Raw genomic sequence first — 26,747 nt, 5'->3', positions numbered from 1 at the left:
ATTTGATTTGATTTTTATTTTTGGGGGGTTTTCTTGTGTTTTATTTTTGGTTTTGTTGTTTTGTTGAAAACGAGAGAGAGAGAGAGAGAGAGAGAGAGAGAGAGAGAGAGAGAGAGACAGAGATAGAACAAGGAGTTCGGTCAATAAAGAGGGCAGGATGTAGAAGAAAATGGGAGAGGGAAAAACATGCTCAAAATCTAGTGTATGAAAAATATTTCTCAGTTAAAAAAATCAGTATACCCCACTCCCAAATAATGGCGAACGGACAGACCGACAGACATGGACAAGTGGTGGAAGTAATGGACTTCCAGCTAGGACCAGCTCTTCCCAAAGACTGGCTTCCCCTCAGTGACAGACTATCTCAGAATAACTCTGTCTTAAACAAATGCATGTATTTCTCTCTTAAAAGAAATCTGAAGCAGTGTATCAAGGGGTTCCATGGTCCTAAGGAGGCGGGCTATTTCTAGTTCTTGGCTTTTCTCTTTCTCAGCTCGCAGCTCCAACCTCATGCTATACTGTGCAGTTACAGCGCAAACCTTCTGTCTATGCTCTGGAGGGTAGAATGGAGTCTTTTGTCATTGTGTTTTTGTGAAGATACTTCATAGAAACCCCACTTGACAATCTGCTGACATTCTACTGGTCAGAATCTAATTGCAAGGTCTAAAGGCAAAGAAGAAGCAAGTAGGACCTCCCTTTTGGGCAGTCATGCGCCCAGCTAAATGCCTACTTCTAAGAATGAAAAGAACTAGAGTTTAGAGGCAACTAATATTTACGTCAAACCAAAGACAGCCCACAGAGAAGAAAGTATATCTCCACTACCAAGCAAGCACTGGAGAGGGGGACTTGGTTGTGGCCCATGTCTTTAATCCTAGCACTTTGATGGGGGATGGGGACAGAGGCAGGCTGATCTCTGAGTTGGGGCCAGCCTGATCCTCAGAGAACATTCCAGGACAAACAGGGGATACAGAGTAACCTTAATGTGAGGTTGAGGGATTTTGGTTAAACAGTGAGATTTTGAATACCTATAATTGTTCTCCCCACAACCCCATGCCGTGTGTGTGTGTGTGTGTGTGTGTGTGTGTGTGTGTGTGTGTGTGTGTGTGTGTGTGTGAGTACCTGTGGTTTCCTTGGCTCTTCCACTCTTCCCATGGCTTTCAAAGCCCACCTCAGACGCTTTGCCCCTTACATTAATACAGAAGCTATTACATTACTTCTGACCCTTTCTAAAGAGGTAATCCTTGCCCCTCCAGAACTGCGTGTATTGTGTGCTCCCTGGGCCCTGTTTCCGCAGCCAAGGCTGGATTAGGTCATCGTGGGAGCATCTGGCAGCGGAGTGAACATTAATCACTGGTTTGGATACAGATTCCCACTCCCTTCGGCTCTTTTCTAGGAGGCTTAGTGTGGCAGAGTGAACTTCGTATCTGCAAATTACATTGAGCACTCGAAGAAAGTCTACGTGAAGCAAGAGGGGGAAGTGAGAAGTCTTTGAAATCTTTTAGGGAAGAGGTAGAAGAGGTGAGTTTTCCTGTCTTTCAAAACGTACAGTGTTTGCAATGTTACAAGCCCTTTTCAGGAACTTAATCGGGTGTGATCTGTCTTGCTGAGTATCACAGGCTGTTTCTCATTTCTCAGGTCTTCTTAAAAGTTGTTTAAAATTAAATTGCCTGGCATCTTTGAACACTCCTTTGACTTTCACTACTAGTAGACGGAGCTAAGCTAGAAGTGCTTTTGTGGCCAGTGCGTATTACATAATTCGTTTCTCAGATATTAATGTTTATTCCGGTTTAGGTATTTAGGCCTGGGAATACAGGAAAAGGAAAACGTTATTGTGCCTCCCCGTCGGGGAATCGAACCCCGGTCTCCCGCGTGACAGGCGGGGATACTCACCACTATACTAACGAGGAATTGCACAGTAGCTGCCTTTCTGCTAGACCTTTTAGGTATTGAAGACTGCCCCGCCCTCAACAAATGCACACCAATAGCCTTTGCTTTTCGAGATGCCACATGGTTCCTATTGCAACTGAACAGAACTAAATGAAAGCGTTCCATTAGATATGTCTGCACTCCACTCGGCGTTTCTTTCCCTTAGCCCACCCTTCCCCTGCCGCAGACAGCCCCCGTTCCTCCTTGCACCGCCCCCCAATCCCATGCAATCTAGCGCTAGCCTGATTGCGCTGCATCATGGGATTGGTAGTTCCTTCCTGCCCTTCACTAAACCTCTCGGAGGCTCGGAGCCTCTCTTTCCCGGGATGCACCGCGCCGCCTACCCTCTGTGCTTCCCTCCTTTCTCAGGCTCTCGGTGAAAGTCTGGCGGTAGAGTATCTGGTTGACGTGTTACGGATCTCCCACAACCATGCCCGAGGTCGCGGATACTTGCTCCTTGGCTTCTCCAGCCTCGGTCTGCCGAACCCAGCACCTCCATCTTCGCTGCAGCGTCGACTTCGCTCGCCGGGCGCTGACCGGGACCGCCGCGCTCACGGTCCAGTCACAGGAGGATAATCTGCGCAGCCTGGTACGGGGCGCCTGTGCAGCGCCGCTTCTCCGGGGCCGCTCTCCTCCCGCTCCTCGCCCCTGCTCCCCGCGAGCCCCGAGATCGCTGGCTCTCCCTGCGTCGCCCCTCCTCGGGCTTCTGCACCCCTTTCTCAGCTCCCACACGCATCCCTTCCTCAGCCCCACTTTTACATCAGCACTGTCTCCTTCGCACTCCACGTATGATGGTCTTCTGCTCCCTCCTCTTTTCCTGGACACATCTAGCGCTCCCCTCCACGCCTCGCCCCTCACCCACTCCTGGGATACTTCGTGCTACCTCCATCCCCGTCCCCTCGATTACTACCCTCAACCTTGTGGCCCCCTTCTTCCTTGACCCACTTCCCAGAATCCCCAGGCCCCAGACTTTGCCAGCCCCCAGTGCACCGTCCTTACTCCGCAGGCTCACCCAACTCTCAGATCCCACATCTTGTGTTTGAAGCCACTTCGGATTCTCTGTCCTATCCATCCCGTTTTAAGCTTTCTAGCCTCTACTCTCTAAGAGCAAGAGTAGTCCTTGCTCTTCAGGGACCCTTCCTGCCATTGCTTCTTATGTTATTCTGATAGTTTAAGGACAGGTGGGATAGTCCAGCTTTCTAAGGATGGCCCAATACAGTTTTTAATTAGTGGCTTCAAGGAGCAAGTCATTATTGGGACAAGTCATTATTGCACTTCTTATAAAATATGTACTTCTATAAACTCTAACCATTTGAATAAAGATTTGTTTAGAATCATGAAACACTCAATGGTTTGATCTGTTTCATATAGTCGATAGTCAGTGTTCTTATGGTTGTCTGATGGTTTTAGGATGAACCTTTTCCTTGAAGAAAAAAGTCATAGGGGACCATCTTAGAAATAAAAGGAACATGAGAAGACCAGCTGTGTTCAGCCTGCTAACCAGACAGTGTGTTTTGCGGCGCTGAATGGTTATCTTTGCCGAAGCATGTCAGTTAACCAACCAGGACTGGGATTCAGGGGGGAAGTTAATGGGGTCAATATCTGATCGCATTTGAAGTGTAGAGAAGAGCAGTGATTTTTGCCTCTTAAAATTTTTGTTGTTGTTGTTGTTTGACTTATAATTGCTGAAAATGCTGTAAGAAAGAAAAACGAAGCCTTCCAGGCAAAGAAGGTAGCTATTTCCTTATAAGCCGACTTGCACTTTGGTCTGAAGTACCGCACTTGATATCTTTAATTGCAGAGGTGGCTTTGCCCCAGCAGGACAGAAGTTTAGTCTTTGGACTCAGTTTTCTTTTATTAAAGAGAATTTTGCTGGTTATCAGTACTTCTTATGACTGACTGTACCTGCCCTTTGTTCTGGAGATAGTAAGCTCTGTCCCTCCTCAGCGAATAAGCAGGAATTGAGAGGCTCAAGTTTTTTTTAACAGTGTCCCAGTCTTAAAAGTTATCTGTAATCTTCACAATCCCCTAAGCTACAGAGAAGGAAGACTTTGAAATTCTGATTTCTGGTTGGCATATCTGTTTAGTAAAGGGGCTGGAATTACAATATTCCGCTCTCTTCAAAAGAGGTTAATATAGTACAAAGTAACATCTGTTTGTAATTGGTTTTGCTTTGTTTATGGCAACAGCCTGAGACCAAATGCTTGGTACTGTTTATATTTATTTGAAGTTGACTTGTTTCTTTCCCTTAGTAGATTAAGGATTCCTTTCTTGAGATAGGATCTTTCTATAGCTTAGATTGGCCTTGAACCCAGTATGTAGCCAAGGCTGGCCTCAAACGTGATTACCCTAGCTCAAGGTCCTGAGTTCTGGGATTAATGGCTGGAGCCACAACTCCTGATATGGATTTATGGTAGGAAGAAACTGTCTTTCCTCTCTATAATTCAAATTCCTTGTGTAGCGTTTGGCATGCACAGGACACTGAGGAATTGGATTAATGGAACAAATTCAATTAGAAAGCAGTGTCTAAACCTAATAAAGGCTACATGGCCAACAGTGCTATCTGCATCCCAAAGGTGTCATGGCAGCAGTGTGTGACAAGAGGACTAATTCCCACCTTTCTCGAAGCCTTTTCTAGTACACTGATCCTTGGTACTCAGAGATCGTAAATTCCAAGCATTTGTTTCTTATCTTGGAATTTCCAGTTTTGTTTAGATGTTCTTCTGTTAGTGGCCCAGAGGGTTTTGTCTTACGGTCAGCCACTAGGGAATGGAGGGAATTCTGCCGCACAGACTCAGGGTGCTGCTAAATACAGCGGCTGAGCCGAATATCACGTCAAGATGGTTTGGAGTTTTGATTTTGATTTCATTTTATATATCCCTGTTTGTGTGTGTGTTTTCTCAAAGCAGTCTGGATAAATTTAAAAAATAGAAATATGGTATGGAGGCATAAGCCTTTCTCTATTCAAACCTGCTTTTATTTAGAAAGGACTTGAGCCAGGCAATGGTGAGGCACACCCTTAATCCCAGCACTCAGTAGGCCGAGCAGGCAGATCTCAGAGTTCGAGGCCAGCCTGGTCTACAAGTTGGTTCTAGGATAGCCAAGGCTATGCAAAGAAACCCTGTCTTGAAAAAAAAAATGGGCAGAAACTGGCCATGTAGTTTTGTGATTCAGGGTTTACCTAGCATGTGTGACCCCTTAGGTCTGATCCTTAAGACCTGGAAAAATGAAATTAAATAACATATGGTATAATACTTTTTAAGAGGAGTCTAGAAGAAGGGACTAAATCTAAGGGATTCAAGACATGGCATAGAGCTGGCTCACACACTCAGAGTTGTGTTCTATAAAGTTGGCATGGGACTTCCCAGCAGCCTATGCAAAAGACGAAATGACTTATGAATGTTGCATGTCGTCTGTTCAGGAGTCCAGAGCTTTTTTGTGTGTTGTCTAAAGAGGGACACCGTGACATTCTCTAATGATGACGTAAGTAGCTTGGCGTTGTGGCTAGTCGGTGCTAGTTAGGTGTCTAATTCTAACTCTTCAGCTCTCTAGTTTCCTTTATTTTCCTACTACAGTTTTAAGTGACAGTGATGGTTAGTGACACGAATGAGGTTTGAAGGGGAGCTTCTTATAATTTTTGGAAAGAAAGGTGGAGGGTTGGGATGGGCTCCATAGTTGAAAATGGCGTTTTCTGTCTGGTTTTGGTTTAGAGCTTGCCTCATGGGTAAACTGTCATCTCCTATTTTCAGATCCTGAGTTAGACCAAGGGATGCAAATCTAGATGGTGTTCTCTTTAAGCATCCTCAGTCATAATACAATGGTGCAGTAGATGTTCAGGACCAACTACCAGAACAATCAGGGGATCGGAGAGGAGCTTCTCACAAAGTAGTCACCACAATAACCAGCTCTTCTGATCCTGAACAGATTTGAAAGGTTTAGACAATATAGAAAATAGAATGTGTTCCATTGGAAAATGACACAGTTAATCTATCTTTATTGTCCTAAGGTCTGATACGGACATAGATACTCAAATTATATTTTTAAAACCATTTTCGTGTTGGGGGGGAAGTATTAGACCACGAAGGGACAAAAGTAATTAATGTTAATTAATTAATAACAATTATTAATGAAATCATATACTGTGAATATCCAAGTATGAAAAGCTGAGCCAGTTCTGGTTAAAGTAATAGTTGGAGTACCACAAAAATAATAATAATTTGAAAGAACTAATTCTCCTCAGAAGGGATGTGGATAATACTCAGGGTAAATTTGAAACTAACTTTTCTTTCCTAAATAAGAGTTGTTGGTGCTAGAAAAAGGGAAATGAAATCTAGAGGTAGAGCCTGGGTCCTATTTGTCTTTGACAGATTGGCCTCATTACTGAATGAGGTAGCTTAGGTTGACCGTGAACTTCTTATCCTCCTGCCTCTACTTTCTGAGTGCTGGGATTACAGGCATGAACTACCACACCTGGTATGTGTTGGTGCTGGAGATGGAACCCAGGATTTTCATCATGCTAGGTGCCTTACTACTAACAGCAGTACCACCAATCTCCCTGTGACCTCCTGGACTTGTCATCCAGTAGCCTAAGGGAGGTACTAGGGAGTGGCTGTCTCAACATTCTAACTTCTGATCCTTTTTCTGACTTATCGGGGATGGGAATAAAGCTTTGGAAGGTAGGGAGATGAGACATAGTAGAATTCTAACTGCAGGGTTAGGACCAGGGATGTTGGTGATGGCCGACAAGAGAAGAGTGTAAAGACAATATAAAGAAATGACTCTGGGATTTGGGAAGGAGACCAGTTTGTGGATCGTGCCAAATGTTCCTTGAGGAATTCAAATAAAAGATTCTAGATGTCAGAGGAGGGAGCTGACTGGGGGTGATGGTGTCGGTTTTAGAAACCAGTTAGTGTGATATGGTACTTCCTGGAGTGTTAGTCAGGCAGTTACAGATGTCCAGTTAACATCACAGGAAAGGATACAGCTGGCAGTGCAGGGTGTGGTGGCATATCCCTGTAATCTCAGTGCACACAGTAGGAGTGCTAAAACGGAAGATTTGGAGTTCAAGGTTAGTCCAGCCTATACTGAAAGTTCAGCCTATCTTGAAAAGCAAACAAAACAAAAGTGTCTGCCACAGTCTGGTCAAATGTGTGTGGACGTGAGGAAGAGCGAGAAGGCCAAGGTTCATTATTGGGATGTGCCTGTATTCAGGAATTAAAGAGAAGAGAGGCAGGAGTGTAAAAGTAGTCAGAGAACCCTTTCCACAGAGAGTCAGATTCCAGTGTGGAGCCAAGGAGATTTACTGTAGCCAAGGTGCTAGAAGCCAGTGAAGAGGGGAGGAAATGATGGGACAATGGAGGCAGCCATCTTAGATTGCCCACAGTTTAAAAAACAAAGGAAGGAAAATAGATCAGTTAGTAACTGGACGGTCCGGTCCGAGCGGAGTCTTTCTTTCATAGTACTGTGAGAGGCTTGGTTAGGCTGTTGGCTAGATGTGGTGAAAGTATCTGGTTTCTAGGGAGATTACCAGGATGGGAACTCAGACTTGCTGCTGCCCAAGGCTGCTGCCCTGAATTGGGCACAGTAAGTAGGCATGGCTGTTGAGCCTTCCGCAGGCTCAGCTAGGCAGCGTTGCCTTCCACAGTTGACCTTTGTTTAGCTATAGAACAATAGTGCCTAGTGAGTGCCAGCATTTGTTTCAGTTCGGGGGCTTAAAAATTACAAGGTAGGAGTTGGGCTCTTTGTCTTCTTTCAAAGAATATGCAGCGAAATGTTAATGTGTTAAACTGAATCAGAGAGAGATGTTTAAATCACAGGTGAAGATTTTTCTAACAGAGGATTAAAGAATTAGTCCAAAGTGTATGTGAGCATCCCAGAATTCATTAAATATGCAAGTCCCAAAACCCCAAAATGTTCATGGAAAAGTAAGGGTCCTTCACTGCTGCTGACTGCTTATTTAGTTTTGGTTCAATTGCTGTGATGAAATACCTGGTTTCTTTGGCTTACAGTTTGCAGTCATAGGCCTTCTTTCCTGGGAAGCAAAGGCAGGAATTTGAAGAGGCCACCACATTCACAGCGAAAAGCAGAGAATGAATGAATGCATGCTTACTTGTACTCAGCCCATCTCTATACTTCTTCAGTTCTGCATCCAAACCTAAGGAATGACGCCACCCATGGTCACAATTAACACAATCAAGACAATGCTTGACAGACATGCCCATAGGGCAAACTAATCCAGACAGTCCCTTATTGAGATTCTCTTTCTAGCTGATTCTCGATGGTCTCAAATTGACAATTAAAACTATCATACCTCTGCCTTTAACGCTTAGTTTCAATCTGTTTTACTTTCTATAAGTAGCTAGTTTTATATTCACTGTATAGTAAACCTATATCTAGTATATCCTGATGCATAAAACTGTGTTTTCCTTATTTAATTTGATTTTAGACTTTGGACACAAAAGACCTTACAATAGAAAAAGTGGTGATCAATGGACAGGAAGTCAAATACACCCTTGGAGAAAGTCAAGGTTACAAAGGGTCACCGATGGAAATCTCTCTTCCCATCGCTCTGAGCAAGTATGGATACTGTCCTCTTCTTATGACTGAGTAATGGCGAGATACATTTTAGCAGAATTCAGACATCTTTCCCGTGTTTCTAATATTTGTTCATAAGTAGTGATTGGCGGTCACTTCTGTAATGCATGCATACTGGTGTTGACAGTGACAAACGGTAAGTTCTTCAAATGCTGGAGACGTGAAGTACATGGAACACTGGTGAGAAGGGCACTGGGTACTGCTCCTGGAGCTGCCCGTCAGTCATTTCACTGGTGTCTGGAGCGGTGGGGAGCATGCCATTTCTGGATGACCCGGGGAAACACGTGAAGCCACCACACACTCTCTGCCTCTGCCCCAGGGGCTAGGCGCTGTTACCCCTGGAGTGATCATCGGAACGCCTAACGGAGGAAGGCTGACTTCCTACCATTCCCATTGTCAGTGCTTAGACATCTTCTCTACTTCTCTAAGCCACCCCTTGCCTGGGAGCTGCAGTTCCAGATGGGAAACGCTGTGAGAAAGTCACTCACTTAAGAAAGCAGTAGCCAGAATCATCAGACAGGGAGCTTTTCTCACTGTTCATACTTGGGGGAAGGAGAAAGAGTAGAAGCCGTTATCCTGAACCAAGGATGATCTACTGCCATCTTCCAGTATCTGGATGCCTTCTCCCCTTTAAGAAAGAGAAAGGAAACCCAAGCATAGCTTGGGAAGCAGAATCATTTACTCCCTCCAAAAGGGAAGAAGCTGGTACACTGAGGTCATTGCCTTAGCGTACAGTGGTGGGGTCAGGGTTTCAGACCAGGTTGGGCTGCCTGGCTCTGAAGCACTTGCTCCTCCCTCATTGCCAACGTTTCTGAAACCCTAGGATGCAGAGCCAGCCTGTAGTCTATCACAGAAGTCTATTACTATGTATGCATTACTTTGAGGAAGAGGTTTTTTTTGTTTGTTTGTTTTGTTTTGTTTTTAAATCACTACAAGCTTTTTTCCCCTTGATGTGACTTACCATATCATCCAGCAGCACTGGGCTGGGTCACATGCTGCCACCCACCACTGAGGTAGGGCAATGGCATTGGTTCTCCCACATCCCCACCGTCACAGAAAAGCAAGATCACAGATACAAAGTACGTGCCATGCTGTGGGCCACTTGGCTGATTATCACCCCGTCCCGTATTCATCGGTATGCTAGTGAGAAGAAACCACTGACATTCGAGTAGCCAAGAGTCAGATCTATGCAGGCTGTTGTGTCTAGAACTCACTCTAAACCAAGGAGGCCTTGGGATCACTCATTCTGTTTGCTGTACATGTTGTGAATTCAAATTCTGCGAGGTGTAATTCATACTCTATTACTCTCTGTATTTGTTTCACGCAGAAATCAAGAGGTTGTTATAGAAATTTCCTTTGAGACGTCTCCCAAGTCCTCTGCTCTTCAATGGCTCACTCCCGAACAGACTTCAGGAAAGCAGCACCCGTATCTCTTCAGCCAGTGCCAGGTAAAGGCTGCTCAAGACTGCTGGGAAATCCTCAGCACGCGCAGGTCCTGTGGACAAGCACACTCTTTTGTTTCTTTTCTTTAGATTTGTTTATATATACTCTACACACCAGAAGAGGGCATCAGATCCCATTACAGATGGCTGTGAGCCACCATGTGGTTGCTGGGATTTGAACTCACGACCTCTGGAAGAGCAGTCAGTGCTCTTAATCACTGAGCCATCTCTCCAGTCCTGCCTCATATTTTTATAAAAACAACTTATATTCTCATTGATATCTTGCTATTAATACTGCTTTTTTTTTAAAGTTGGGTTTCTTTAATTTGGAAACAATCTGTGTAAACTGAAGTACTTAGGGCTTATTTGTACTTAACTTCCCAAACACTTAGAGTCCATCCTTTGGGGACTCAGTGAATGCGAGGAGAATTCAGTAAACAGATGTGTTGGTTGCAGGAAGGCTACCAGTGAAAACGAGGCGCCCCTGAAAGACTGAGTTCCCGCTTGTGAAATAGATTAAGTATATAGCTTTAAAATGTCACGATTTCAAACACTTCTCTTCATTGTAGAGTTAGAGATAAAATACACTGCAGTTAGAGAGAGTCTGTTACAAGAATAAGTACAAAACTTGTCTGAAGAAGAAAGTCCTAATGCTGTTAATAACCATTATGATTAAAGAAAGCCCCTCATTAAGCATTGACTCTCGTTCCAGGCGTCAGGTCAAATGCTCTGCATGTTTAGTTCTCTTAACACCCCTGTGTGGTCTTTGTATGTGAAACTCAAATTTTAAATATGTAAAGTATCTAAGCATGGCTTAAACATACTTACTTCATATGGCACTGCTTGAAATAGACATTTCAATCTTAGAAAATTATTTGGAAGAGGGCCAGGGCTGTAGCTAACCTGAAGCCTTGGGTGGGGTCCCCAGAACCCCATGAGCTGACTGGCAGCTTACGTTCCCTGCACTTGGTGACTATAGAAGCAAAGGGATCTGAAGTACAAGGTTGCCAGGCAGTGAAGGCAAATGGAAGGCAGAAACGGACTGATCTCTGTGAGTTCAAGGCCAGCCTAGTCTAGAGTGACTTCCAAGATAGCCAGGGTTACAAAGAGAAGCCCTGTCCTAACAACGCTCCACCCCCAAAGTACAAGGTATCCTTGGTTACATACTAACTGGAGGCCAGCATTGGCTACATGAGACCTTGTCTCAAAAAAGGGGGACAAACACTCCACCACCCCCAAACAATAGCAATAAAACCCATAGAAAATGACTTGATAAAGGCAAAAAGTTTTAGGCAAGAATATATAAGTCGTGTATGCTGTATCGCTTCATAATAGCTGATTTTTGAACCAGTATTTCTCATAGAATTACCTATAAGGTAAAGTTAACAAGAAATGTAATGCGTGTAAATCCCAAGAATGTCAGTTTTAAGTATACTTTTTACTGGCAGTGGTGTTTAAAGTACAGGAAACGGATTAAGAATCCGTTGCAGTTGCCTGGGAACATGCAGATGTGCCTTTGTGACTTTGATGGATGTTTTCAGCTGTTGGCCACAGCTATTTCTCTACTCAAGTTTGACTTGCCCAGTGAAAGTCGTCTAGAAATGCTGTAGTGTTGCCAGGTCACCTGTCCACAGCCTGGTGAGAAAACCCAGGCAGTGTGTCCTGGGATCCTGCCTCTGGAGAAAGAACTAGTTCAGTCTTTTGGTTGTACTTTATCCCAATGTTGTATATATTTTCATATATATACATAAATTTTTATTGTATTTTACGGCTTTTTTTCCTGCATGTATGTCTGTGTACCACATATGTGCAGTGCCCAAGAAAGCCAGAAGAGAGTGTTGGATCCTGGGAACTGTAGTCACAGAGAGCTGTCAGAGAGCATGTAGGTGTAGACAGTGGACCCCGGGTCCTCTGCAGGAGTAACAAGTGCGGTGTTTTTGGTGGGGGTGGGGTGTGGCCAGGCAGGGAGTATTAATAGTGGTGTTGGTAGTTTCAAAACAGGGTTTCTCTGTGTGCCCCTTCCTGGCTGCCCTTGAACTCAGATCCTCCAGCCTCTTCTGGAGCACGGGATTAAAGGATGTGCCACCACGCCTGGGTAGTTATGACATTTTAAGCGTGTTTTAGTAGAATCTGGGGAGTTTTTCGAGTTTTTATTTTATTCTTAAAATCAATACATAATGTGTTATGATAGATATTATGGAATTTTTTTTAAAACAAAATATATTTAGGAGAGCCTAGGCATTTTAAGGAAGCCCGGGATTTTTAAGAGCTTCAGAGAGGGGCGTTAGTATACATACTCACCTTAAGTACAGCACATTGTCCTAATGAAGCCTGGCTCCTTTGCCTAGTAACAACAGTAGATCCGACACAGGCAGTTTATAAAACTGCAGAGTCTGTGTTTATTCTTTGTGGCAGCCATGTTTCCCACGGACTGCCGCGGAGGAAGGAAGGGCAAGTGATGTGCTCTCTCCATCCCCTTGTTTTTATCTGATTGTCACTTACAAATCAGTAAGTAAGCAATCTGGAAAACCAGGACCTTAGTTTAAAGTATTTTGATCCATCCTTCTCTCTGTCAGAGCATCAGATCTTCATTTATTAATACCTGACTTAATATATGTCTGTATTCACTCTTCTGGTTTACAGACTTCTATCTAGAAAAAGAAACTTGACTTGTTATCAATTCTTTATACCATCTTAAAACAAGCAAATAAGCTTTTTAATCTTTGAAAACAATTTTTTAAAAAAGAATCAAATAGCTACTTCTCTCTCTCTCTCTCTCTTTCTGTGTGTGTGTGTGTGTGTGTGTACATGATCGTCTGGTTTTTAGCTGCAGGACACTACAGCAAAGGCTGTCTCTGTTTAAGGTTCCTGTACTTTGAGATATCACGTGACTCAGCATGATGCTGTCCCCCCTCTTACTTAGAAAATAAAAACTTTTTAACTAACTCTTAGGCTGATAGTAAATCTTTTAGTGGATTCTTGCCCCACGTTGGGCACCACCTGTTGCAGTAAATACTAAAAAACAGAAAGCCTTGTCTCTTTATCAGTCCCTGAGGTATCACTTCTTGGGCGCTGCTTCTAGTACGGAGCCAGGTGCACGGACTCTGTCGCTCAGTCCAAGCCTCCCCCAAGGTCTCACTCCATCCGCACAACTCCCTTCCCTGGCGGTTTACTCCACCCGCCCTACTGCCTCCGTCCTGGGGTGTTTCTTTACCCCAAATCCCAACACAATCACAACTCTAACGGCAGATAGCTTTTCATACAAGTTTATATATCAAACTCTCAATCCACAAACCCTCTACACAGTACGGTTACATCAAATAGACAAAGATACAAACTGCCCTTCTATATGAGATATAAGACCTATAAGATCCTTAAATGTTCATAGCTACTTGACGCCAATTAAGCTCACCTGGATCTAATTCATCCTTCCCAACATCCACCTTGGAACTTCTCTCAGTCGTCCCCCATCCTCTGACCTCTGACCCTCTCTCTCCACATCTCTTACCTTGCTCTCACCTTTATTTTACTAATTAAAATGGGAAGGTTCAGATGAAGTCACCTTCATGAGTATAGTAGGCGACTAGGCATTAATATCACAATACAAAACGGTTGCAGGACAATCTACAGAGTCTGGTGCAGACTGACAGGTCAAGTCAATAACTTCTCAAATTGACGTCTTGAGAACTGGAGAGGATGTGTTTCCTGTTAAAATGAGGGTGAGAAAGCCCACGGCTTCCTTGCAGGTCTTTTAGAGCCTTGGGGAGGCTGATATTCCTAGTGACACACCAAGACAGTGTGATAAGTTTGCAAGCTTGTTTCAAAAAAGTGCCCGCCCCTTTTCCTCAGGGCTACAATGAGTTCCTCTATGAATGTGACTATCAACAGTGCTGAACAGTTTATGTCACAATTAAAGGGAATTGTGAGGGCTTAGGAGAGATAAAAAAAATGTGTGCGTATATGTGTGTGTGTGTGTGTGTGTACACATGTGGGGTTTGCATGTGTGTGGAAGCCAGAGATTGACATTAGGTGTCTTCTCCAGTCTGTTTCCTTGTGTTTTGATACAAGGAATCTCATTGAACCTGGAACTCACCAACTAGGCTAGACTGACAAGTCAGTGAGCTCCAGTGATCCCCCTGCCTCCACCTCCCCAGTACCAGGATTACAGGAATGTGCTCCAGGACCAGGAGTTACAAAAAAGGTACAACATTAACCAAACCAAACCAGAAAACAAACAAATCAAAAACCAAAAGGAAACCACGGGGCAGGGGCCAAACTCAGCTCTTCTTGCTCACCTGACAAGCGGTTTATCAGTGAGCCGGCTTCTCGGCCCCAAACTGATCACCTTAAACAGATCTATCCTTGCTGCTCTAAGAGATCCCTCAAGACTTGAAAACTATTACTCTTTAGACAGAAGATACGTGAAATCAGTGCTGTGACTTTAATTATTTCTGTGTAACTTGATGTGTGAGAAAAGGGAGTAGCTGCTTTGTATCTTTCTCTCTCTTAGGCCATCCACTGCAGGGCGATCCTTCCTTGCCAAGACACTCCTTCTGTGAAACTAACCTACACGGCAGAGGTAAGCATTGCACATCATAGCCAAACCGAGTAAGGAAATGTGCCGTGATAAAGGGAGACGATTCAAGTTTCCGAGGACTATTGTACTTCGTATGTTTCCACTGCGTCTGTGGACCTCCTTTTGGATCTCTAATAAAAAGATAGTTTTAAACAACAATATGAGAAAAAGAAATCATCCTATCTTCATTTCAAAAAAGGAGTTAACATTCTAGATCTAAAGACTTAGGAATATAAAACCACCCCCCCCCCCTCAAAAGTACATCCTGCAGCCATGACGCCCGTGTGCAGATGTCGCAGGCAGCGTCTGTTGGACCTGTCCATATCTGTGTCCAGTTCCTTTGTCACTGGCACTGCTGATCCCTTTGGTGAGGCTTGTATCATAATTCATGAAGAGAGGCTGGGTCTCCTCAGACCAGTGTTCATTCCTGGGAGCTGCTTCCTTCCCAGTCTCTCTGCGGCCCAGACATACTTTACTAGTGCTGTAGAAAATCGTGCTTGCAGGCGCGGGACATCCACGTTCTCTGAGTTCTATCATGTGACTGTAGCAGGTCTGAATGACCTCACAGCTGAGATGGTCTGAATCCTCCCTAACCACGCTGTTAGCGTCTGAGGGCCACTGATGTCCCGTGAGCATCTTTACCTAAACGGTGAGAGGACGAAGCTGACCCCTGCTGGCTGACTCTGGCTCCAGAGCTCTGTCCTGTGCCCGTCCCTGTTATAGCTGGGAGGCCTGATCCATGCAAGAACAGGAGGTTAAACCTGTGTGCACTTGCTTTATCACCAACACTCATGGTCCTCAGGATTCCAGAGCTAAGGGACACACATTCGTGACCCTGTGTTTAATGATTTTCAGAAAAAAGAATGACTTCACGGTTTCCAAAGTTGTAGTTACTCCTCCTCAGAAAATACTGTTTATACCTCCAAGTTCTAAGTGTAAGATGGTCAAAGCTATATCCTCTGACCTGCTGCAAGTATATCATCTTTTAAGTTTGTTTGGGGGCGTGGTGGGGACAGTTGGTGGCTGTCAGTTTTACTTGTGCTGCTGCTGGTCTCTTCATTTCCATTATTCTTTGCAGAAAGCCTGTGACATTTTACCCATATTTGGTGGGGAAACTGAGGCCCAGGAGGTTATACACACACTGAGTTAAATGTTGTTATGTAGATTCTCTCCAATTCCTGCTCTTAATATTCCTGGAAGGACGGAAAGGTTTGTCACATTAACGATTTAGACGCTTTTCCATGTTGCTGAGCCTGTGTTTGTGCATTTTAAGTCGAGAATCTGTTTATTGTGTAGACAGTCAAGAAGAGATGAGAAAAAAAAATCACTTACACTTTTAGTTTAAGATGCATAGTAGAAGGGATTTTTTTTTCTCTTTTGACTAGGTATCTGTCCCAAAAGAACTGGTGGCTCTCATGAGTGCCATCCGTGACGGAGAAGCCCCTGACCCAGAAGACCCCAGCAGGAAGATATACAGATTCAACCAGAGGGTAATCAGATTGGTGTCTAGATTTTGTCTCAAAAGAACTTGAAAGAAAACGCAGCTATCCAGGGAGTCTGGAGCACGGTAGACTTTGAAAGGCGACCGCTCACCTCCTCTTGCCTACTTGTTACTCTTGGAGGTTGCTGGGTAGGCACTGTTGGGAATGCCCAACAGCACTCCTGGATCCATCCTAGTCAGCTTCCTGGGGTTCTGTTTTCTGGTTGTTTTGAGACAGGTTTTCTTTGTGTAGCCCTGGCTGTCCTGGAACTCACCCTGTAGACCAGGCTGGCCTTGAACTCACAGAGATCCACCTGCCTTTGTCTCCCAAGTGCTTGGACTGAGTGCTGGGATTAAAGGAGTATGCCACCAATGCCCAGCCCAGCTTCCTGTTTTCTTTATGCACTCATTCTCTCGTTGGCTCCTCACGTCCGTGTGTGCTGAGGCTGGCCAGAGTCTGTAAATGGGAGAGTTACCAGAAAAGGACAGTCTTACTGCCCCGTAAGCTAAAAGTTCGACACAGCTGGGCCTTAACGGAACTCATATCTTTGACCTTCAGCGGATAGAATGGACCCATCTGTATAAACCTACCTGTGCCATATGTTTCCCTAATTGTCTCCACAGTTACTTCCCTTGGCTCCTATGATACAATAGCTTTGGCATCTACTTATTGTTGGTTTAAAATATAAATGAATTTAGGAAGGAAATGTTTTTAAGAGTTGGTAGGGGAAAAAAATAAAGGAATATAATATCTGGTCTAAAATATAAGGGAAAAGCATCTGTACTTAGCTGTTACTCTGTGAGAAATCTTTATGTACTGCTTACATTTGTTCAGTCCTGGGTTTTGCCGTCAGTAGCCTTCTATTTCCTTTCACAGAACAAGAGGGAAATGATTGTTTTAAAGTGTTCCTATATCATACGTTTGAGCTATTTGAGAAGGACTGAAAGGTTGTTCATAGCAATGCTTGGAGATTTAAAGAAGAATCACATAATTTTAAATCTCAACTGTCCAGCTTACCCCATTTCTATGCACTGATGCAGAGCGTACTGCGTGTGTTTGTCTCCTCCAGGTTCCCATACCATGCTACCTGATTGCTTTAGTTGTTGGAGCTTTAGAAAGCAGGTGAGTTGTGCACAGATTTTGAGGTCTCTAAAAAGATGAGGCCATAGGCAAGTTGAACTGCAGGCAGGTGGATAGCTAGAGCACTGTGCATGGCCCAAGATGTTGGGCTGACAACTTTAGAAAGTCAAATAGTTATAAATATCAGGCAGCAAGTTAATTTTGATTAGAGTCTTTACCACTATGCCTTAAGTTTTCCAAGTGTAAAGTGAGCATGCCCTTATGTTTAGGCTGAGAGCAAGATTCTGATGTGAGCTTAAACAAGTATGTCTCACATTCTCCATTTCCTTCTCTTAGACACTATAATATGCCCCTCCAGCCTCATCGTAAGCCTCGTGAGATAAGATATATAAAGCCCTTGGAATCTAGAAATAATACAGAAATAGGGTATTTCAATTAAAGTTTTACCAACAGCCAAAGCACTTTAGGTTGGTTATTTTGTAGCCAGAGTCTCATTATGTAGCTCTGGTTGCCCTGGAACCCACTATGTAGACAAGGCTGACTTTGAACTCCCAGAGACCTACCTGCCTCCGCCTCCCACATGCTGTGATGAAAGGTGCATGCCACCACACCCAGTTTCTTATTTCACATTTTATCCATGTGCACCTGTATTCATGGCAGGTAGACGTATGTGTGTTGGGGACAGTACATGTGCATACTTGGTAACCACTGTCTTGCTTACATGCCTATAATCTATGTTGGTTACTTTATGGAAATAGAATCATGCAGCATGTGCCTCTTGCTGGCCACTTTATTTCATTGGGCATACTATACACAAGACTTGGCTGCATTACATTGTATGACAAGACTTCTTGCCTTTTCCACTGATTTATTACGTACATGTCCAGCGTAACGGAGTTGTGTGTCTATCCATATTCTGAGATTATCTTGTTCAGTCTCTGCCCGGGTTTCTGCACTGTGAGGCTGAGGGACGACCCTGCATTCCCAGAGGTCTTAGCACATAGTCGGGAGCTAACTTCAGAGGCACCTCATGCCTCTGTTTTCCTCTAACCTGGACTGAGCCTCCGTGGAGAATTACTGCTGTGTGTCTAACAGCAGGTTAGCTACCTCAAGCTATTTGGCCTCCTCCCTCCCCATCAGTCCATGGCCAGTCCCGTCTTACTTTACAAGGGTTTGTTATTACAAAATGTCTAGGTTCTTCTTAGACCCAGGTGAGTAATTTGACTCAAATTTCTTTTTTATGAAGCTTTTTTATTTTGCAGGCAAATTGGCCCAAGAACTCTGGTGTGGTCCGAGAAAGAGCAGGTGGAGAAATCTGCTTATGAGTTTTCTGAGGTTGGTCATATGTACCTTTCTAATAATTATGAGGTTTGTGGGTAATGTTATAACTGAGCACCATCCTGTGCATTTGCAGTAACTACTTTCTGCTTATCATTTCAATAAAGATTTTTAACTTGCAGCCTTCTTAGAAAGCCATTTTGCATTAAGAAATGACTACTATGACCATTAAGAGGAGATATATATGCATTCATTTTTTTCTCCCAGACTGAATCCATGCTTAAAATTGCAGAAGATCTGGGGGGTCCCTATGTTTGGGGGCAGTACGACCTGTTGGTTCTGCCCCCGTCCTTCCCGTACGGCGGCATGGAGAATCCTTGTCTCACATTTGTAACTCCTACTCTACTGGTAAGAAAAATTTATTTGAAATGGAGGTCTCACTAATAAGCCTGGACAAAGGGCTGGGGTGTAGCTCAGGGGATAAAATGCTTGCTGCATAATTAATGAGGACTTGAGTTTAACTACCCAGAACCCATGTGAAAGCCTGGGTGTGGTTGTATACACCAGTCCTGGACCAGGGAGGCTGAGACAGGCAGGTCCTGGACCTAGCCTTCTTCCTTGGCCAGGGACAGTGAGAGATACTGTCTCAACACCCATGTGAATAATGTGTCTGTGGATAATAGAAGCTAAGGTTGTTCTCCGGCTTCCACATGGAAACACATGGAGACACACACCCATGCACACACACACACACACACACACACACACACACACACACACACACAGATGGGAAGAACTTTGGATGCCTAGTAATATTTTTAATGTATTTTTGTTTGTATAGCCTTTGTTTCTAATTTTATTACTAGTTGTTGTTATCTAAATTTTACTTTTTCAAATGAGAATGACTTGGCCATTGGAGAAAGGGAACGTTATATTTGACTTGGCCATTGGGGAAAGGGAACGTTATATTCAGAGTATTTTGAAATGTTGAGAGTAACCCTACCATGCAACATAATTTGGATAAATTATGTATCTAGACAAAGGATTCACATCATTTGTACTTGGCAATCATGTACTAGGCAAACAATCTTAATGCCCAGAGTCTAAGAGAAGACTGGCTTATCCTTTTATGGACCTAGTGAGCTACTGTGAATTCTGCTTAGAATCCAGCAAGGACTTAATTAGCACCTAAGTAGATTGGAATATGCCATAGAACACTTTAGGCAGTATACACTTTTCTTTAATATATTGTGAATTAAAAGAAAGGAGAGAGTGGGAGGTTGTGCTTAAAGTCCTCATGTAGACAAGAGCTCAGACCTGGTGAAACCTACCTCAGTGCTGCCTGCCAGTAGTTCCAGCCTCAGAAAGCAGAGATGAGATTCCCCAGAGAGAGTAAGAAGGGAAAGAAAGTGATAGATATGCTGGGTGGGAATGGGGAAGCCGTCTCTGGAGTTAGAGAGAAGCCTTAGTCCTACTGGTGTGAGAAAGTGTTTTGTGATTAGGGAAGGAACGGACGCTATTTTTTGCTTCCCAGTCCCTACCTCTTGGACCTGCTGAGGTACCAGAGTAGACAGACAGTGGCCCTTCAGAGCAGGTCTGAGAGTAAGGTTGGTGTGTCAGCTGCAGCCTATCAGCTGATGATGGAAATTCTAAGCTGTTTTCTTTTTTTGTAGGCAGGTGACAAGTCACTCTCCAATGTAAGTGATAATTTCTTGTTACAATCTTAACCCTCAAGAAGTTGTTAAAATGCCACTGTATTGTTAAGATATTATTGTGAAAGAAAACTAGGGTAATCCTCTTGCTACTTCAGCAATTAGATTTAATAGATCAAAGAAAAATTTAGCCAAATATATATGATATACAATTACAAAACGAATGTTGTTATTTTCTGTATGAAACATTTTAATTGACTTACACATTCATTTAATTTAATATTTTCTATGTTTTTGGTGGTAGTTGTTTCTAATCTATTAGTATGTTCTATACATTTGTAGCCTTTGATTAAATTGCATTTTCCTCTCAAAATAATTTTTGAATAAGTTTTTAAAAACATCGAGTCATGTGACATTAAGAGAAAGAATTTAAATAAGGACTTGCTTTTTGGGCTGAGGTACTCGGTCTGACCACTAATCCCTTAACATTGTCTCCTCAGGTCATTGCACACGAAATATCACATAGCTGGACAGGAAACCTAGTGACTAACAAGACTTGGGATCACTTCTGGTATGTTTTTTTATTTTCTTTATTTTTTATTGGTTGGTCTTGCTGATCTTTCTCCTCCCTCCCTCCCGCCACCACCACTGTTTCCTCTGTACATCTCTTTTTCTCTCTCCTACGGTCACTATGATACACGGAGTTTCAAAAGGTCCTGCGGTCTAGGTGTGCAGTTCATTCCTGCCGCTAATTTTCTGACATTGCCTTTTTTTTAAACACAGACTTGTCAGAAGCAAAATTGCCAGCCTCCTTTTCTCTGCTGCCACCTGCTGGGCTGGGCTGGGCTTGCAGTCGTCTCAGTTGACCGCCTAGTCCTCTCTAGGCAGCAGGGACTGGGGTGTAAAGGCCATGTTATAAAGGGCTCTCATCCCTGGGAAGACAGAAAAGAAAATACCCACTTGGCTAAGATGCTGTGTCCTGTGTGCTGGGACAGTACCCATTTTATTTTTCATTCTCTTTCAGGTTAAATGAAGGACATACTGTCTATTTAGAGCGCCATATTTGTGGACGCTTGTTTGGGGAGAAGTTCAGACATTTCCACGCTTTGGGAGGATGGGGAGAGCTACAGAATACGGTAAGTAGGGTGGGCTTTTAGTAGCCTTGTATAGTCATTTCCAACCGGGGTTAATAAAGTATCTTTTTAGCAACAAGGCAGCCATATTTACAGGAGTAGAGAAAGCAGCAGGTGCCATATAGTTGTCTCTTTACATATGCCATGCATAACCCTGTTCCACCCTGGGAGCAGAGAAACACCTCTGCTGCTAATGTAGCTGGTTATCCTGGAACTCACTCTGTAGACCAGGCAGGGCTCGAACTCACGGAGATCAGCCTGCCTCTGTCTCCCGAGTGCTGCAGTTGAAGTTGTGCACCACCACTGCCTGGCCCGAATACTTGTGAATTTTCAAAGGCACTCTCCCCAACTCTAAGTGTGTAGCTCAGACATTAAGTCATCTTTCGAGTCCTTTTGTCAACGTGAAGCCTGTTATTAGCAAGAAATATCAGAGACGTATCTTGCCATTCTTATGGAGTCCAGGAGTGATAGCAACATGTTTGCAGTCTGTAAGTTGAAGTTTCGGAAGCCTGTTCCGTCCCTAAGTGACAGAACCTCCCAGCCCGACAGCTTGCTGGCGCAGTGATAAGTTCTTACTTCGTTGGGTTGCAGATAAAAACTTTTGGGGAGTCCCATCCCTTCACCAAGCTCGTGGTTGATCTGAAGGATGTGGACCCCGATGTAGCCTATTCCTCCATTCCGTATGAGAAGGGCTTCGCGCTACTCTTCTATCTTGAACAACTTCTTGGGGGACCGGGTAAGTCGCCGCCCGTGCCCGGCCATTGGTTTTTTTGTTTGTTTGTTTGTTTGTTTGTTTCTTCGTTCGGCGTTGGTTTTTGTCCCTTGGAGGGTGACGGGAAGAGTAGAGACGGATTGTAAGCTGTCTGTAGTCTGTATATTTGCAGTTCGTTCTGCTAGAGACATCTGTATTGCTCTCTGATGCTGCCCCCACCCCAAAACTCTGCACAACCCCTTGATCTACATAATGTGGCTTGACTTTTTTTTAAAAAAAAATCCCACTATACTTGAGGAATTAGGGTAATAGCATATATCCATAGACAAACTTCCTATAATCCAGAAGTTTATGATTGACAAACGAGAGCTCTCCCATGCCTCGCCATCCCTGGGGTCACCTTATTAGCACTTTGATGTGAGTGGCTCCAGATCTTATTCTAGGTGTAGGTGGTCAGTCAGTCACACAACACACACACACACACACACACACACACACACACACACACTGTAATAAGGGATCCTGTAGACACTCTCTTACTCGTAGGTTCACTTCCTCCAGTGACGTTCCTGGTGGTCACTGCAAATTCTCTTCTTCAGGTTTTCGTAGACGTAAAGTCACCTACAGCAGTAACCTTATCACGGGTCTTAGCCTCCTCAACATCGGGTTTTCCCCCTCGCCTTTTCACCTGGTGGCTTCCCTTTGGAATATCTAAATTGCCAGCCGTTCTAGGCTTGCACCCTGTGGCCTTCAGTAAATAAAGTACTCCTGGGGCACAAGCGGTGTGTTTCTCACTGAGCCCCCCCCCCCCCCCCGAGAACCCGAGTGGCTCAGTCGAGTGTTTGCAGAGACCAGTCGTGCTACTTTTATCGGTGTGTCCCGATGACGCTGCTTCTTTACTAGCGATCGTTGTTTAACAAGTTAAACTTTTCCATAGGTCTGTCCATAGGGAACACAGTGGTCCAGTAGGTTTACTACTGTGTGCCCCTCAGGCCAGACAGTTTGACCATCTTAAGTGTTTGTTTTGCATCTGGATTTTAAATTTTTAAGCTCAGTGTTTTGCATCCTCGTAGTCAGTGCACGTGACTCTGTCTCTCACACAGATGTGCTGAGTTTACTCAGTGTTATACTGACGGCCTGGGAGGGGTCCCCGTTTCAACTGGCTTTGAAGGCGCCTGCCCTTCCATTCTGTTTGTCGAATCTCACTCCCCCTTTTTCCATCGATGAGTCATTGCTTTAGAACTTGGGTTATTCTTGCTCCATGTCATCATTCCGTCATCCTGGCTGGAAAGAGGGCTTTTCTTGTCTCCTGTGTCAGACTTCAAGGCCCATCTTGAGACCTGCCTGCTGTCTTGAACAGTCTTTCACTGTCCAAAGCTCGCCTTGATTTTTTCTGTGGTTACCAGAACAATGTCAACTGCAAAAAGAGGTCAAAGAATTGCCTACCTGTGAATTGATTTTTTTTTCTTTTTTCCTTTTATTTCTAGAGGTGTTTCTAGGATTCTTAAAGGCTTATGTTGAGAAGTTTTCCTACCAGAGCGTCACCACTGACGACTGGAAGAGCTTCCTATATTCCCACTTCAAAGATAAGGTCGGCTTTAAATCCTTTCTATTTTCTATGCTCCATACAGCTCTAAAAACTACTCGTTAGGCTATGTGTAGTTCTTAATCATAAGTATTGGCTCAGAATTTACCATTCTGTAAGTTTGTGTGTTAATTAGCTAGATTTAATCGTTCCATGTTGCTTACATATGTCAACATGTCATGTTATATTCACGAAACAGATGAGGATCTGTTGCTTCATATGAACTCTCAAAAGTAATGAGATTTAGAAATGATCTCCATGTTAAATTGTGTCTGATCACTCACGGGTTTGTTTCCGGTTGCTCATCTGTGTGTTACAACCTCAGGACAGGTCTTCCTCTCACGAACTGGATGTGCTTCCTGTTCACAGGTGGACCTCCTCAATCAAGTTGATTGGAATGCTTGGCTCTATGCTCCTGGCCTGCCTCCTGTCAAACCCAAGTGCGTACTCACTTGCTAACCTGCTTCCTTCCCTTTCTTCCTGTCCAGTTTGTTTGTTTGTTTAGCTTTTTGTTTTCCCAAGACAGGATTTCTCTGTGTAGCCCTGGCTGTCCAGAACTTATTCTGTAGTCCAGGCTAGCCTCAAACTCAGAGACCTGCCTCCCAAGTATTGGGATTAAAGTCGTGTGCAAACCACTGCACAGCAAGTGCTCAACCTCCTGTTATTGCTACATGGCATGCTAACCTGCAAATGTATTGGGCTGCACGTGTAGCTACCTCAGGACAGGTTTGCCTGAGGGCTGAGGCTTGACACACCTAACTTAAACCCTTTCGGAGTGTCTGGAAAGATTATGTGCTTTCTTTAAACTGTTACCAGTCAGCAAAGAGAGCAGATGGGGCTTCGATTTCTTAGATTCCCATGGTTTACAAATAGATCTGTTGGACTACTATGACTGAGTGCTTTGTATCTACCCGAGGATGGTGAGGGACTCGGGGAAGAGTAAGATATTTTATCCTTTTAAGGGCTTTGTGAAGGCTGTTATTTATGACGGCTGCCTCTCACCCCAGCCCTCGGGAGGACACAGGAGGATCACGAGCTCAGGGCTCATGTAGCAAGACCTGTTCTAAAATACACATACATATTTTCAGTAGGAAAAAAATAGCATTTTACTGTTACACAGTATATACTAATATTATAGCTATCCTTAAGCTATTATAAGTTATTATCCCTATTTCTAGAAATAGTAATTTAGAGTTAACTGACTATAGTCTCTTGCCCAAAATTGCCCAACTCTTAAATAATAAGCCTTAAAACCCCAGAACCTTACTTCCCTGACTTTTAAATCAAACACCTTCCCGTAGTCAGGGAGCCCAAGCCCTAGACTTCAGCTGTCGTGTGAGGTTGCTGACTGCAATGTGCTCCAGCTCTTGGTTGCCTTCCCTCCAGACCCTGGGAAGTCCTTATCACTACTCTCCCACTAAACATCCCGGTTTAATTGAGGTGCAGGGTTAGCATCACAAGTTGAGGTAGAAATAAAGATGTTGTGGTCATGTGTGTTTGACATGCCTCTTGAGAGCTGAGGCTGGAAAGGGAGTGCTCAGAAGAGATGCGCTGACTCCCGCCTCTTACAGCGCTCTCCACATCTGTGTGCATTCAAATGTCTCCTCTGCTTTTCCTTCCCTCCATTCACCTCACTGTCACCTCAGCACACAGGAAGACTGCTGTGGCCTCTGAGCTGGGCACCTAGATGTTTTCTGGTACCAGTATAGAGCCGAAGGAAACATTTAAAAACACAGTGTGACTCAGGAGGCAGAGGCAAGCAGAGATCTGTGGGTTGGGGGCCAGCTTGGTTTACATGATGGGTTCCAGGACAGCCAAGGCTACATAATAAAGAGGCCCTGTCTCAAAAAATAGATGATAGATGGATGGATGGATAATAGATAGTTAATAGATCATAGATGGATGGGTAGATAGGTAAGATAGCTGGATGGATGGAAGGAAAGGTAGATGGATGGATGGATGATAGTTAATAGATCATAAATGGATGGATAGATAAGATAGCTGGATGGATGGAAGGAAGGGTAGATGGATGGATGGATGGAAGGATGGATGGATAGATAGATAAGATAGCTGGATGGATGGAAGGAAGGGTAGATGGATGGATGGATGGATGGATGGATGGATGGAAGGAAGGGTAGATGGATGGATGGATGGAAGAATGGATGGATAGATGGATGGAAGGATGGGTGGATGGATGATAGATGGATAGATAGATAGTTGGAAAGGTAATAAAGGTAATAGACACACAGACAGATAAGCAATAACAAACACCTACAGCTGTGCCAATCTGTCATCTTGTTAGCCATCTTCTCTAACTCTCACCTGTTCTTGGACTGAAGCTAAATCTTTTCTTTCACGGGGACCACATAGCTCCTGACATCCCACCCCCTTTGCTTCAGTCAGGCTGGTGGTCCAGGGTCCCTCAGACTCTCCACCCTCATTCAAGCCTGTCACTCAGACACACATTTCCTTCTACATGGATAATTCCAACCTCAGCTTAGGAACCAGTTCTTCATGGAGGCATCTCTTAACCTCTCTGTCCAGGTCAGACCTTGTGCTTGAGTTTCTTGGTGCTGTGGTGTGCAGCTTCTCGAGTCCTCATGTGACTGAGTACTTCTGCTGTGCACAGTACTTTTCCTAGGGCTTTTTTTGTGGCTAGGACTTACTTCCTCTCCCTGAGCTAACTTGGCATACTTAGTCCGTTCAACCATACTGAGAAGGAAGTTTCTTAGGGTTTCAGAACCCTAAGAAAGACACCAGCCAAACCTTTCCCACTCTCCTGGTGTTTAGAACTCAGTGCTGAGCAGCCCGGCTGCTGTGGGGATACAGTGGCTGCGTGGGCCTGGTATTACTCAGCTGCCTTTGCAAAATCCCCAACGTGATTTGAGGAGACCTAGTTTGCCTCTGTTTCTGTCTGCAGTCACATTACTCTGAACCTGTGATGACGTAGAACACAGAGAAAGTGGTGCAGGGGTAGACAGATAGAAAGACAGAAAGAGGAAGACAGACAGAGACCTACTTCCAATTAGGCCTCCGCTCCTAACAGCTCATTCATTTATGGATGAAGTTAGTATCCATATGATCCAATCACCTCTAAATGGCAGCTGAAGACAGAGCCCCAACACATCGGGCTTTGGAGAACTTTTCAGATTCACACACAAGAGCACTTAGGGCATGTTTACTGCCAGGGTCCCCGAGCAGCAAGTTACTATTACTGCTGAATCTGCCTCGAAGAGAATTGTGGATGGGCTCCCTGTGCATTCCTTAGAAAAAGAATAGAAGAATAATAGA

At 44.1% G+C, this 26,747-nt stretch overlaps 1 protein-coding gene across 2 annotated transcripts in view; it reads left to right on the top strand.

Moving 5' to 3' along the window:
* The first annotated feature begins 1,382 nt into the window (after positions 1-1,382).
* LTA4H (leukotriene A4 hydrolase) overlaps positions 1,383-26,747 on the top strand; it is a 32,649-nt gene continuing 7,284 nt past the window's right edge. For both annotated transcript variants that reach the window (XM_080935915.1, XM_080935914.1), the window contains exons 1-15: positions 1,383-1,515; positions 2,293-2,512; positions 8,369-8,499; positions 9,845-9,965; positions 14,470-14,538; positions 15,921-16,025; positions 17,086-17,138; positions 18,359-18,431; positions 18,642-18,782; positions 20,048-20,071; positions 20,527-20,597; positions 21,051-21,162; positions 21,751-21,895; positions 23,359-23,462; positions 23,826-23,896. In XM_080935915.1, coding sequence (XP_080792041.1) covers positions 2,354-2,512; positions 8,369-8,499; positions 9,845-9,965; positions 14,470-14,538; positions 15,921-16,025; positions 17,086-17,138; positions 18,359-18,431; positions 18,642-18,782; positions 20,048-20,071; positions 20,527-20,597; positions 21,051-21,162; positions 21,751-21,895; positions 23,359-23,462; positions 23,826-23,896 — 1,379 coding nt within the window. In that variant the 5' untranslated portion in view covers positions 1,383-1,515; positions 2,293-2,353. The remainder of the gene's footprint in view (positions 1,516-2,292; positions 2,513-8,368; positions 8,500-9,844; positions 9,966-14,469; positions 14,539-15,920; positions 16,026-17,085; positions 17,139-18,358; positions 18,432-18,641; positions 18,783-20,047; positions 20,072-20,526; positions 20,598-21,050; positions 21,163-21,750; positions 21,896-23,358; positions 23,463-23,825; positions 23,897-26,747) is intronic.

The sequence above is a fragment of the Micromys minutus genome (assembly GCF_963924665.1).
Source record: "Micromys minutus genome assembly, chromosome: 22".
Lineage (NCBI taxonomy): Eukaryota > Metazoa > Chordata > Mammalia > Rodentia > Muridae > Micromys > Micromys minutus.
This window is presented reverse-complemented; position numbering and strand designations above follow the sequence as displayed.